Source organism: Pecten maximus, chromosome 7, assembly GCF_902652985.1.
Source record: "Pecten maximus chromosome 7, xPecMax1.1, whole genome shotgun sequence".
In the NCBI taxonomy this organism is placed as follows: Eukaryota; Metazoa; Mollusca; class Bivalvia; order Pectinida; family Pectinidae; genus Pecten; species Pecten maximus.
The window spans coordinates 38290538-38306730 of NC_047021.1; the positions used below are offsets into that span (position 1 = coordinate 38290538).

The 16193-nt window shown below is 37.7% G+C and overlaps 1 protein-coding gene across 1 annotated transcript; it reads right to left on the reverse strand.

The window, feature by feature from the left end:
• Positions 1–14248: 14248 nt before the first annotated feature.
• LOC117331209 (metabotropic glutamate receptor 3-like) lies at positions 14249–15641 on the reverse strand. Its single transcript, XM_033889806.1, is given in 2 exon segments — positions 14249–15232; positions 15234–15641. Coding segments are annotated over 2 exon segments (1392 nt in total).
• Positions 15642–16193: the final 552 nt, after the last annotated feature.

Genomic DNA, 16193 nt, shown 5'->3' on the forward strand with positions numbered 1-16193 from the left:
ACGTGCACTGTTATTTGTCCGAATAAATGACGCTCATGGCTAACGTCACGTGCACAGTTATTTGTCCGAATAAAGGTCGCTCATGGCTAACGTCACGTGCACTGTTATTTGTCCGAATAAAGGACGCTCATGGTTAACGTCACGTGCACTGTTATTTGTCCGAATAAAGGACGCTCATGGCTAACGTCACGTGCACTGTTACATTTTGTATTTGTCCGAATAAAGGACGCTCCTGGCTAACGTCACGTGCACTGTTATTTCTCCGAATAAAGGACGCTCATGGTTAACGTCACGTGCACTGTTGTTTATCCTGATAAAGGACGCTCATGGCTAACGTCACGTGCACTGTTGTTTATCCTGATAAAGGACGCTCATGGCTAACGTCACATGCACTGTTGTTTTTCCGGATAAAGGACGCTCGGCTTAAGTCACCGGCGTTGTTGTTTGTCTGGATAAAGGATGCTCATGGCTAACGTCACGTGCACTGTTGTTTGTCCGGCTAAGGACGCTCATGGCTCAAGTCACATGCACTGTTGTTTTTCCGGATAAAGGACGCTCATGGCTAACGTCACGTGCACTGTTGTTTTTCCGGATAAAGGACGCTCATGGCTAACGTCACGTGCACTGTTGTTTGTCCGGATAAAGGACGCGCATGGCTAACGTCACGTGCACTGTTGTTTGTCCGGATAAAGGACGCGCATGGCTAACGTCACGTGCACTGTTATTTGTCCGGATAAAGGACGCTCATGGCTAACGCCACGTGCACTGTTATTTGTCCGGATAAAGGACGCTCATGGCTAACGTCACATGCACTGTTATTTGCCCGGAAAAAAGACGCTCATGGCTAACGTCACATGCACTGTTATTTGCCCGGAAAAAAGACGCTCATGGCTAACGTCACATGCACTGTTATTTGCCCGGAAAAAGGACGCTCATGGCTAACGTCACGTGCACTGTTGTTTGTTCGGGTAGGAACGCTCATGGCTCAAGTCATGTGCACTGTTGTTTTTCCGGATAAAAGACGCTCATGGCTAACGTCACTTGCACTGTTATTTGTCCGAATAAAGGACGCTCATGGCTAACATCACGTGCACTGTTATTTGTCCGAATAAAGGACGCTCATGGCTAACGTCACGTGCACTGTTACATTTTGTATTTGTCCGAATAAAGGACGCTCATGGCTAACGTCACGTGCACTGTTATTTCTCCAAATAAAGGACGCTCATGGTTAACGTCACGTGCACTGTTGTTTGTCCGGCTAAGGACGCTCATGCTCAAGTCACATGCACTGTTGTTTTTCCGGATAAAGGACGCTTGGCTTAAGTCACCGGCGTTGTTGTTTGTCCGGATAAAGGACGCTCATAGCTAACGTCACGTGCACTGTTGTTTGTACAGGTAAAGGACGCTCATGGTTAAAGTCACCGCCGTTGTTGTTTATCCGGATAAAGGACGCCCCATGGCTAAAGTCACCGGCGTTGTTGTTTGTCCGGATAAAGGACACTCATGGCTAAGGTAACCGGCGTTGTTGTTTGTCCGAATAAATGACGCTCATGGCTAAGGTAACCGGCGTTGTCGTTTGTCCGGATAAAGGACGCTCATGGCTAACGTCACGTGCACTGTTATTTGTCCGAATAAATGACGCTCATGGCTAACGTCACGTGCACAGTTATTTGTCCGAATAAAGGTCGCTCATGGCTAACGTCACGTGCACTGTTATTTGTCCGAATAAAGGACGCTCATGGTTAACGTCACGTGCACTGTTATTTGTCCGAATAAAGGACGCTCATGGCTAACGTCACGTGCACTGTTACATTTTGTATTTGTCCGAATAAAGGACGCTCCTGGCTAACGTCACGTGCACTGTTATTTCTCCGAATAAAGGACGCTCATGGTTAACGTCACGTGCACTGTTGTTTATCCTGATAAAGGACGCTCATGGCTAACGTCACGTGCACTGTTGTTTATCCTGATAAAGGACGCTCATGGCTAACGTCACATGCACTGTTGTTTTTCCGGATAAAGGACGCTCGGCTTAAGTCACCGGCGTTGTTGTTTGTCTGGATAAAGGATGCTCATGGCTAACGTCACGTGCACTGTTGTTTGTCCGGCTAAGGACGCTCATGGCTCAAGTCACATGCACTGTTGTTTTTCCGGATAAAGGACACTTGACTTAAGTCACCGGCGTTGTTGTTTTTCCGGATAAAGGACGCTCATGGCTAACGTCACGTGCACTGTTGTTTGTACAGGTAAAGGACGCTCATGGCTAAAGTCACCGGCGTTGTTGTTTGTCCGAATAAATGACGCTAATGGCTAAGGTAACCGGCGTTGTTGTTTGTCCGGATAAAGGACGCTCTTGGCTAACGTCACGTGCACTGTTATTTGTCCGAATAAAGGACGCTCATGGCTAACGTCACGTGCACAGTTATTTGTCCGAATAAAGGTCGCTCATGGCTAACGTCACGTGCACTGTTATTTGACCGAATAAAGGACGCTCATGGTTAACGTCACGTGCACTGTTGTTTGGCCGGATAAAGGACGCTCATGACTAAGGTAACCGGCGTTGTTGTTTGTCCGGATAAATGACGCTCATGACTTAAGTCACCGGCGTTGTTGTTTGTCCGGATAAATGACGTTCATGACTAAAGTCACCGGCGTTGTTGTTTGTTCGGATAAAGGACGCATAGCTTGTTTATTGTTTTCTTGTTTACGGCTGTGATGTTCGGAGCACATTTATTGCGTCATAAGTCATAAAGAACTTTGCCCTGAATCGTTCAATATTGGTCTTAGTTAAAATTTCAAAGCTTTGCACATCATACCCACACCTTCAGAATGGCACATAAATAAAAATGTCAAGTTAAAAACAAAACGGAAGAAAGCGCATGCACAAAGCATGTCGTTTAAGGGTCAAACATCAGTCTAATAAGAAGCCCATATAATGTTTAGTTTGGTTGGTTTATTTAGTTTAACGTCTTATTAACAGCTATGGTTATTTAAGGACGTGCCAGGATTTGGAGGTGGAGGAAAGCCGGAGAACCACCGGCCGGCCGACGGTCGGTGCCAGGCAACTGCCTCACGTTGGTTTCGAACTCGCAACCCAGAGGTGGAGGGCCAGTGATAAAATGTCGGGAAACCCTAACCATTCGGCATCCGTGGTCCCTGTCCATAAAATGTATTCCAGGTAAACGAGTATGTTGTAAAATTATCATATCTTTTAGCTAAGGTGTGATAATCTAACTCTGATGTTGAAATGTGGATACGGAAGATTTAAATTACTTCTGGAAAAATTGGCTTCATTATTGCGGATGAAACATCCGAATTTCAAATAAACATTCATTTAATTATAAGTAAAAAATTAATATGTTCAAATTACAGGTATTGGACCACAAAGTCTCGGATTACCAGTTGCTTGATTTGTGAGAAAAAGGGAAAAATATCATGTTGTAAAATGAAATCCTTAGCCAACAACTGAAACATGCGACTGAGTTTGAGATCGTCGAGAATTACCGAGGGATATGGCAATCTTGTGTCGGTGAAATTTTACTGACGTTTAATGACAAGAGAAGAATCCTCCATAATCACTCATTCGACCTTGACTAAAAGCTGAGATGTTGAAATTAAATTAAACTGTTGCTTAAAATAAATGGAATTGTTTGTTTTTTTATTTAAGAAGAATGTTATAAATATTGAATTTGCAATTAAATCGTCTTAAGTTGCAAAAGCAGCGCATGCCGAAACGAAATAATTAAATCCGTTGATCATCTAAACTCATTAATTAATGTATTTGGGTAACATTAATCTTTGTTTATAGCAATTTCATTTTCTCATAATTTCGAAACTCGGAGCAACTCTGAAAGTTAAATTATGTCATTATTGAGTAAAAGAGGTTTCACAAACATACAAGGCATTAAAATCTGCCGCACATTCCAGTGGAACTCTCGACTAAAAATCAATGACGTCAGTGCTCGAGAGCAATTCGAAAAAAAACCCCACCAAATCCTCAACAATTTCCGGGAACGTAAACACTGATTTTATTATAACCATCTCAATTCAAAGTTAATCCCGGGCATATCAGCTCGGATTCCACGGTGTTTTCTCCGAGGCCATGCTAGCCGTTTATAAAGGGATTAACCGGAAAACAACCAATATTACGCCTCGACTTTGTTGTCAATCAGTAGCCGTACGCTCCAAACGTCCAATTGCAAATACAATGGATGAAATTCGGATTTAAAACCCTTGATGTTGTCGCTAAGTCATTTTTATTTCTCTGCAATCAATCTGGGGCCAGGTCAATCTTCTTTATTAATCTCCTTTCGCTCCGCACTGTTGTAAACAGGTTACATAATATTCCACAAATCTCAATCAGTCTCTTAGCCAGGTTAATCTCTCCGTTAACAGCAATGGTCATCATTGAGGAGGTGTCCCAGTCTAGTATCTGGGGGCCGCAACGTCATTCACTAAATAACTGGATCGCACTTTGTCAGTATAACATTGGGTGTCTTCGGCAGTGCGATTCAGTGGGGTAGCACTATAGAGTCGGCATCAATTCCGCGACCACTCACACACGCACACTCCCACTAACAGCATACGCGTGTATCGCACAAAGGGGATACCGTCCTTGAATGACCATGGTTGTTGATATGACGTTCAACACTACAAAATCTAAAGCGGCCAGTCATACGCTATCCAGCGTAATTTTGTTAAAGGTGTTTTTCAAACGGACACAGACATGTAAGCACAGGATAGCCACCTTCTCGACATCGCATTAGATATGGAATCTGAGACTGCATTTGTGCAGTGCTCTTCCGAATGAGCTATGGTCTAGATAAAGTAAGTGTTCAAATTAGCTCTTTTAGAGTTCTCTGATTTGATAGATCTTAATGTTATATAGTATGACTACAGCAGTTGGTGATTGGAATGTTATTTCATTGTGACAACGCTATATTAACGTCCTCATGTCCACCAATCATCTGTGGACGTCTTCTTCATATGACATTGACTGTTGAGAAATTGGACTTGTAAAATAATAATGATAAAATTAATAAATGAATGATAAAAAAAAGAACACAAGCACGCACGCGCGCGCACTTTTTGTCTAATATCGGGATTTAATAATGTCATATAATAAAACGAATGTTCAGTTTATATCACATTTATTGTTGTTTACAAGATAACAGTTATAAAATAAACATTCTTCTCATTGACAAAGGCTCAAGGTTAGGATTCAAGAAACGCCTTGTTGAAAAAACACATTATCACAGCGCAAAATGTCTAAGCTGCTTCTCATTGCTAGCACTGTGTTAGCAGGATCAGAAAGTGCCGAGATACACTGTGGGATTTATATTGATCAGGGCAGTCTCAATATTGGTGGAGTCGGTTGACAGCTTAGACTCGAACTGATAACGAATGGCATTACTTGCCACATAACTTCCTTTCTCCAATAATTTGACTGCTGTCGCGAATAAAACAAAATGGCGGTCTTCTTAATTAAAGGGGTAAGTCAGTCGTGCCTCGTTGTGGAAGTCAGCGTACAGACGTGGAAGGTATTTTCTAGTGGTTAAATGGTTATAGCTAAAAACCGCCCGACTCCCATCACGTCGTCAATTGTGACAGATCCGCCGGCTTATGAAGTGAGTTAACAGCCGCGGGTATTATTGGTTAAGAAGGCTCTCGCGCTAGAACTGGACAAATGTATTGAGGTCTTCATTATGATTTCGATAGACGGTTACTGCTTTTGGCTTCCGTCTTTTTGATTTGTCTTTATTTCTCCTGGTGGACGTCTGAAATTAACTGCTGTTGGAAGTATCGGAGTTATGGCCTCCTCGAGGTAATGTGCTCGAGACGTATATGACATTGGCGAGTTAGCGCGGTGACCACATGTATGTCCAATTTGTCCAGCCAGCCGCCCCAATTACTTCCCGAAGTCCATTCTTATTACAAAACTGACCAGTATATATGGCGAATGACCAAGGACAGTAGTTATCAACCCTGTATTTTCATTTTCAACGAATGATTTGATGATTATATACTATAGATATTTCATGTTAATAATTCAGAGCGTTCTATTAGATCTCATGTCAGACTTGATTTCCCAATGCATAATTCAAAGAATTTGGTTAATTTTGTTTAACGTCTTATTAACAGCAAGGTTCATTTAAGGACGTGCCTGGTTTTGGAAATGAAGGAAAGCTGGAGTACCCGGAGAAAAGCCACCGACCTACAGTCAGTACTGCCCCACGTTGGTTTCGAACTCGCAACCAAGAGGTGGAGGGCTAGTGTTAAAGTTTCGGTACACCTTAACCACTGTAAAGAAATAGAAATGTTTTGAAGTCACGATCTGTAGTGTTTCTGTTCAATTTCCCGATATAATCTATTTACATATCAAATTTATTGTGCTTGATTTGTTTTATTTAATTTCAATTTTTATGCAAATATAACTTTTTGAAGATATGAAATGTCCGTGAAAAACTGAAACAACGCCATGAGTCTTTGCGATTTATTTGCAAAGAGAACAAGTTTTATTTTTCAAATATGTTGCTTCATTCTCAAAATGAAAATACGCAACATTCGTGTACAACTCATCGGAAGTACAAAAGTACATGTACCAACGAACCTAAAGTGTAATATGTGGTCGGAGGCTATACCGAACAGCCAGAGTTATTTTGGCGGGATCATTTTGTAGTAGTTGGTGTCTACCTCACTGAACAACATACGGGAGGCCCGTCGCATGACATCAAGAGCAATTTGGGTAAAGATTCTTGCCCAAGGCCACAGCCACGACAACACAGACCGACCTTTTTCTCAGACTCCCGAGAAACACAAACCGACACGGGTAGGGATCGTTGAACCACGAATCTCGGATGTCCACTGAGGTTACGTGGCCGGCGCTCTATAATTAACTGAGTTTTGCGACCCCAGAGAGATAATACAACATCAACGATCGGCAGTATTAATCAGAAATAACAGGTTTCAGCATGTTAGTGAAATCTGTCTCATTAATGGTAAAGCACTGCTGCAAATGATTACAGAATATATACGCTGCTTACTCTTTCGGAACACCTGGTCTTATTATCCCAGTATATATTTAAAGTCTCTATACAAAGCTATACTTCCAGTTTTTGCCCTCTTTTTGTCAATTTTAAATTATGGTTTAGTTATTATGTCGATATTCTTTTTTGTCCAACCAATTCCATATCAAATAATATAGTAAGGTCTTCTTATGTTAAGTTCATTTTAATTAATTACCCAACTGCTATTGTGCTATTAAATTTTGTTGCACATTTCTGTAGACCTTGTCGTCTATTACAGTCTGCGTTATTGTTAGTTATTAGATTACACAGTTAGTTAAATCTTCTTCCGGGAAGAACTAAAGATGACGTAATATAACTTGCTTTGTTTGCGTCATGGACGCCTACAGAATCTCGAGTATAGACTGTATTTCTGTGTAACAATATCAAGAATCTGATATAAGCTCGGTCTTCATACTTCTTTATTTTGTCTGAAGATGGCTGATTTTAAGCGACAAATTTTATCAGTCCATTCTTTCCGGCATTTCCAAGCCATTTTGTTAAAACATTTACCGATGTACGCACTCGGCAAACAGGTCCTCTGATAAGCAGAGTAGCCACGGAAACTTATATGATAATCATTTCCAGGAAAAGTTTTGATAATGTCCTTATAATATGACATTTCTGTATTTCTGAAGACACCACTTTCGATCTTCTTGCGACAGAAATCAGTGGTAAAAGATTACAATGTCTGGAATTACAGAGAATGGTAGAAATTCAAAAAGAAACTGTTAAACAGGTAGATAACTATAATGTTTCAGAGAAACATTAAATACCAGAAAACGGAACTGATGAAACTACTAATAAGCACAAACCGGAAGTGATCGTGGTGGACACGTGCAATCATTCATCAAACGCCTCTCACGGCTAATTTCCAGTGGGGTAGGGGGTGGTGGAGTACAACTATGACGTTTGTACATATGTAGGTGGCAATATAACAGTGGTATCGAGCTGATTCTTTTTAACACAGCATTTAGTATGCTTTTTACACATCTCACGCACTATCAGTATATAACCGAGAAACAAGTAACAGTTACAGTTATTACTTACAGTTACAGTTATTACTTACAATTATTACTTACAGTTATTATGTACAGTTATTACTTACAGTTACAGTTATTACTTACAGTTACAGTTATTACTTACAATTATTACTTACAGTTATTATGTACAGTTATTACTTACAGTTACAGTTATTACTTACAGTTACAGTTATTACTTACAGTTACAGTTATTACTCACAGTTACAATTATTACTTACAGTTACAGTTATTACTTACAGTTACAGTTATTACTTACAGTTACAGTTATTACTTACAGTTACAGTTATTACTAACAGTTACAGTTATTACTTACAATTATTACTTACAGTTACAGTTATTACTTACAGTTACAGTTATTACTTACAGTTACAGTTATTACTTACAGTTATTACTTACAGTTATTACTCACAGTTACAGTTATTACTCACAGTTACAGTTATTACTCACAGTTACAGTTATTACTTACAGTTATTACTTACAGTTATTACTTACAGTTACAGTTATTACTCACAGTTACAGTTATTACTTACAGTTACAGTTATTACTTACAGTTATTACTTACAGTTATTACTCACAGTTACAGTTATTACTCACAGTTACAGTTATTACTCACAGTTACAGTTATTACTTACAGTTATTACTTACAGTTACAGTTATTACTCACAGTTACAGTTATTACTTACAGTTACAGTTATTACTTACAGTTATTACTCACAGTTACAGTTATTACTCACAGTTACAGTTATTACTTACAGTTATTACTCACAGTTATTACTCACAGTTACAGTTATTACTTACAGTTACAGTTATTACTTACAGTTACAGTTATTACTTACAGTTACTGTTATTACTTACAGTTAAAGTTATTACTTACAGTTATTACTCACAGTTACAGTTATTACTCACAGTTACAGTTATTACTCACAGTTACAGTTATTACTTACAGATACAGTTATTACTTACAGTTACAGTTATTACTTACAGTTACAGTTATTACTTACAATTACAGTTATTACTTACAGTTATTACTTACAGTTACAGTTATTACTCACAGTTACAGTTATTACTCACAGTTATTACTTACAGTTACAGTTATTACTCACAGTTACAGTTATTACTTACAGTTACATTTATTACTCACAGTTACAGTTATTACTTACAGTTATTACTTACAGTTACAGTTATTACTCACAGTTACAGTTATTACTAACAGTTACAGTTATTACTTACAGTTATTACTAACAGTTACAGTTATTACTTACAGTTACAGTTATTACTCACAGTTACAGTTATTACTAACAGTTACAGTTATTACTCACAGTTACAGTTATTACTTACAGTTACAGTTATTATTTACAGTTACAGTTATTACTTACAGTTACAGTTGTTACTTACAGTTACATTTATTACTTACAGTTACAGTTGTTACTTACAGTTACAGTTATTACTTACAGTTACAGTTGTTACTTACAGTTACTGTTATTACTTACAGTTACAGTTATTACTCACAGTTACAGTTATTACTTACAATTACAGTTATTACTTACAGTTACAGTTATTACTTACAGTTACAGTTATTACTTACAGTTACATTTATTACTTACAGTTACAGTTATTACTCACAGTTACAGTTATTACTTACAGTTACAGTTATTACTCACAGTTACAGTTATTACTTACAGTTACAGTTATTACTTACAGTTACAGTTATTACTTACAGTTATTACTCACAGTTACAGTTATTACTCACAGTTACAGTTATTACTTACAGTTATTACTCACAGTTATTACTCACAGTTACAGTTATTACTTACAGTTACAGTTATTACTTACAGTTACAGTTATTACTTACAGTTACTGTTATTACTTACAGTTAAAGTTATTACTTACAGTTATTACTCACAGTTACAGTTATTACTCACAGTTACAGTTATTACTCACAGTTACAGTTATTACTTACAGATACAGTTATTACTTACAGTTACAGTTATTACTTACAGTTACAGTTATTACTTACAATTACAGTTATTACTTACAGTTATTACTTACAGTTACAGTTATTACTCACAGTTACAGTTATTACTTACAGTTATTACTTACAGTTACAGTTATTACTCACAGTTACAGTTATTACTTACAGTTACATTTATTACTCACAGTTACAGTTATTACTTACAGTTATTACTTACAGTTACAGTTATTACTCACAGTTACAGTTATTACTAACAGTTACAGTTATTACTTACAGTTATTACTAACAGTTACAGTTATTACTTACAGTTACAGTTATTACTCACAGTTACAGTTATTACTAACAGTTACAGTTATTACTCACAGTTACAGTTATTACTTACAGTTACAGTTATTATTTACAGTTACAGTTATTACTTACAGTTACAGTTGTTACTTACAGTTACATTTATTACTTACAGTTACAGTTGTTACTTACAGTTACAGTTATTACTTACAGTTACAGTTGTTACTTACAGTTACTGTTATTACTTACAGTTACAGTTATTACTCACAGTTACAGTTATTACTTACAATTACAGTTATTACTTACAGTTACAGTTATTACTTACAGTTACAGTTATTACTTACAGTTACATTTATTACTTACAGTTACAGTTATTACTCACAGTTACAGTTATTACTTACAGTTACAGTTATTACTCACAGTTACAGTTATTACTTACAGTTACAGTTATTACTTACAGTTACAGTTATGACTCACAGTTACAGTTATTACTTACAATTACAGTTATTACTCACATTTACAGTTATTACTCACAGTTACAGTTATTACTTACAGTTACAGTTATTACTCACAGTTACAGTTATTACTCACAGTTACAGTTATTACTTACAGTTACAGTTATTACTTACAGTTATTACTTACAGTTACAGTTATTACTTACAGTTACAGTTATTACTTACAGTTACAGTTATTACTCACAGTTACAGTTATTACTAACAGTTACAGTTATTACTCACAGTTACAGTTATTACTTACAGTTACAGTTATTACTTACAGTTACTGTTATTACTTACAGTTACAGTTATTACTTACAGTTACAGTTATTACTTACAGTTACTGTTATTACTTACAGTTACAGTTATTACTTACAGTTACTGTTATTACTTACAGTTACTGTTATTACTTACAGTTACAGTTATTACTTACAGTTACAGTTATTACTTACAGTTACTGTTATTACTTACAGTTACAGTTATTACTTACAGTTACTGTTATTACTTACAGTTACTGTTATTAGTTACAGTTACAGTTATTATCTACAGTTATTACTTACAGTTACAGTTATTACTTACAGTCACTGTTATTACTTACAGTTACAGTTATTACTTACAGTCACTGTTATTACTTACAGTTACAGTTATTCATATAATGATGGTACTATTTATGGGTTTCGTGTGCATTCAGGGCGTTCTGATTGATTTTCTTTTGCATTCCATTGCGCATGTCCAGATCAAGTCATCAGGGAAATTCGGTTGTGCTGTGCAGTAGGGCGTGAAAACGCGATTCTAAAAAAATGAAATATTTGCAGGATTCCTCATGATATATGGGTATTTGACGTATATTTTATTCGTGATAAAAGCATCGACATGACGTTTACAGTTAAGCATTTAAATCATTCTTGTCAGTTGGGTAAATGACTGATATAAAGACGAAGTTTCGGAGTTTTTAAAGAAAACAAGAGACAAGCAAACTGAACAGACTTTCTTATTTTACGTCATAATGTTCTATTTCCAGCATACTCACACTAAACAACAGCACGATTCGTGCGTAAAACTAATAAATAGGCTGGGTGTGAAAAATCTAAGAAAGCTGTACCGCCTACTGCGCTGTTCCTCTCTGTTTGCCGAACATGGAAGTCATTATCCGGTGCGGCCAAGTGTGAAATTTTGCCGAACTTGATCAGAGTCTATCTGCCTTGTTTGCCAAACAACCCCCGGTTACCCAGTGCCTGATTTTATATCACATAGAAACTTTCTATTAAGGGAAGTCAGCGAACTGTACAATTGCATTGAGTCCTTTTAGATTTACGTCAGAACTTGTATGTCTCTTCTCGTACCACTCTACATGGTCTGATTTCATTACTACGGTGTCTTTAAGGTACAATGGCGATGTGTCACGAGGATAAAAAACAATCCACAGGCTATGTGCATATATGTAACTTTATAAAAATGTCATCAAATTATTGACTAACGAGCCATATAGAGCGAAAACACGGCTTTGGTAAATTACATCAGGAGGAAGCAGCGTAAAATCTTATCGTAACATCATGAAAAATGTCTGTATTTTCATGATAGGTGCACACAGAAAACAACGCACTACGTATTTGTAGATAGTCAATAACCACATATCAAACAAATGGACGATATCGTTTATCTTCAAACAAGCAACCGTTAGCAATTTCTCGCAATTATGTTATAGATCAAATCAAATTCTCTTTTAACAGAGAAGAGAGGATATATTGCCCCCGAGGAATGTGTCTGACTCACCAGGTCGTGTTTAAGTTCAGACCGCCATTCTCGGTCTAATCTAATTCAACACAGACATTATCTAAAAGGACAAACAATGTAAAACATGATTAATGCTTTATTCTCTAACGTTAAACGTGGATAACTATTTTGATGTTAGAAGTTATATCATATTCAGTTTTCCCAGCGTCAAATATATGCAGAAAAATTGACTCCTTTACTACTATGGCGCCAGATTTTTGGGGAACTGTGCAACAGTTTGGTATCTACTGGATACCACCTTCAAAATCCAAGGGTTTTCGCTGTGGACTCTGTGAACCTATTTTTTTTTTTTTTTTGTTGACACTCCAATTTTACCGTATATCTGAATTTAAACAGATTATCGGAATAATGAATAGGACGCCTGCAACACTTTTCATAGAAAACAATAAACTATTCTGGGGAATTTTCTTGAGTTTGGTAATGTAACTATGATAGAAGTTATATAACACAACCAATATGATATTTAAGAGTGTGACATTTCGATGATTACATTTTCACCTTCATCAGATTAATGTCCAATGTGAAGCACTGACATATGTCCGAGATGGTAATAGACTCGATCGACTAAAAAATATCACATTGGTTGTGTTATATAACTTCAATCATATAAACAATAAACTGTCGTAAACTAAATTTAGCGTGATCATAATTAAGTGGAATGCTTTCGCCGTGAAAAGTACTAAAATGAGATTACCGCCAAAATATGTAGGTATAGAGTATGTTTCTTTACAGTGTGATACATCTCGGCAAAATCGAAGGTTTTGTACACGTCACTTTTAGGGGTACTGTTACGGGAATATACTGGTAACTATGGAAATTTCATAAGCGAAAGCGCATGGCGGCTAATACATTGTATCTTCAATTTCGTCTTCTTGCTTTGTTGCCGGCGAAAATACGCCAGACGAAAAAGTAAAGTAACGAAAAACAAAACAGCATCCTGCTTTCTGCCTACGGCTTGGTATACATCATCACTAATGTAATTCTAGTTTACCCCCTCCCCCTGTGGTTGCTTTGACATAGATAAAGGGAGTTGTGTAGTAACATCATAGTAATATTGACCATTGCGACGATATGACTTGCCTGTACAACCCCCCTCCTCCCCCCCCCCCCCCCCCTCTCTCTCTCTCTCTCTCTCTCTCTCTCTCTCAAAAACACTACAGTTGTAGCTGTCGTGTTTCACCGACCTGCGTCTTGGGAACGTTTGTATTTATGGTTTTTACATCTAATATATGCTTAAAAATGAATCAAACATTGGGACAGACTAACACACCCACATCGCCCGTCTCGCATCACAAATCAGACAATTTTATCATGTTTTTCTTGAAATTTAATATGAAATTTTGCAAGAGCGCTTTAAATGTCCATCTGTCAAATGTAGAAATGTCAGTCATCAATTATGATTTCTATATATATATGTAGGGTCAATATTTTACACTGTGGCATTTCATTGTCAGCTATTTCAGCGAACACGATATTCTTATGTAAAATAAAATGTAGTTTTTAATATCATTAGTTATTGGAAGTCACGTTACTTTAACCGCCGATGAATGACATGCTTGCATCGGTAATACATTTGATTGACTTGTTGCGCATGCGTTACTTACCATTAAATGATGTGTTCAGGATATATTCTTTAAGGAGGCGTTCCCCGTCGATCTTTTTCATATTTTCACAGAGTTTATTAGTACCAGGGCACACGTCCCTGTGCATCCGGTCCAGAGACAATGCCATGGCGTACACCGCGTTATATATGAATTGGACTTTCGTCTCCTGTTGGTATACAACGGGTCTTTTTTCATGACCCGTGCAATTTTTCTTGACCCCCTGATCCGTTATGGGATGGATACCTTTCCCGCGAAACTTACACTCGTGAACTGTTTCCCAGTATTCCTCAAACCATGGATTTCTTGTATTTGTCCCCGGTTTTAATTTCAAAAAATATGTATCAAATTCCGGAATTAATGTTGAGTCTAATTCTATAGTCATTGCCCCTTCCGCTATGTCTTCGTTCCCCAGAACGGGTTTGTCCTGCATTCCCCAACCATCACTGGCTATCCATGTAAAACGATTATAAAGTTTTTTCCTCTTCGCTGCTAGTAGCAAATTGCGTGCGTCTTCCACGCGAAGAAATAGAACAACGATCATAGCATTTTTCTTACCATTTAAGTCCTCTATAGCTGTATCAAATGTATCTTGGTTCGAATTTGAAATGATTTTAATTGATATGGAAATACATATGTTCCTGGATCTAGCCTCGTTTTGGAATGATTCTATCCCAGATTGTCCGTAATCGCCCTCGGAGGCGACTGTCGACACGTATGTCCAGTTAAACAACTGGACGATGTCCGCCATCGCTTTGGCCTGGAAGCCATCAGGCGGGACGGTCCTTACAAAATAGTCATATCGCTTTTTGTCACTAAGATCCGCGCTAGTTGACGCGTAACTGATCTGAGGAAGTTTGAATAAGCGCAGAAGATTTGCAACCTGTATGGACACACTACTATAGGAACCGCCAATGACTCCTGCAATTGCACGTGGGGTTGCATTGGCCTTTGCTTCGGAACCATCGTCACACTTGAAAGTCCGCGCTGTCCAGGTTGGCAAATGACGCTCGTATAAACTCCAGAGACCTTTCAAGAGCGTATGTGCCTCTCGAACATGTGTCAAAGATCTCTGCCCCGAGTATAATTCCTGGTAGAACATCCGGGTCTGAATTGATTCGGTCAACTGTGAAAAGCATCGCTTCGAGTCGCTGTACACCGCGTTGGATATTAATGGCGCCACATTCGGCACCGTCGTCCCCTTTTTGGTGTACAGGGAACAATCCTCCAAGAATAATGTCTCCCTTAACATTTGCCGATTCGTCGGAGCGCGAGAGCTTACCTGTGTCATTTCCGCGAAAAGTTATAACGGAATTCAACATGTAGATTTTGTAGAATAGAATCAGAACTATACCCCACACACGACGAGAGTTGTACGAGATCTCCATCACTGATCATCACTCTAGCTTTTCATAAAGTCCTTTAGGAAATGTCAACATATACACTCCAGTCCGTTCCGATCGATGGCATGCGGCGTACCTGTGTGTTATTCTTTCTTTAAAACGGTGACTTATATAAGCTTCCCATTTTAGCCACTGTTTCGAATTCGTCCCTCTTGACTTTGAAAAAGTGGCGTCTGCAAACCTGCAAAATACATACATTAATTATTGGTAGGGACACTTAGAAATTGGAGCTAGGTGTTTGAAAATAAATCTAATTATCACAGGAAGGAGGCTTACATTTTTCATGTTTATTTGGATGATAGCCATTCACCACAGCACTGTTCCCTTGATAGCCATTACTCGGATATCCAATTAAAAAAGATAGACTTACGCATGTCTGAAGGAATTTCCGTTTTGAAAAAACAGAATTAATGAGTTTTAATATATATTTGAATTTGAATACAAAAAATATGAAGAGTTCAATTACTGATAGGATGATGGAACTTGGATTACAAAATTAGCTCACTATGACCAAATCGAGGCTTGTATATATAGGGT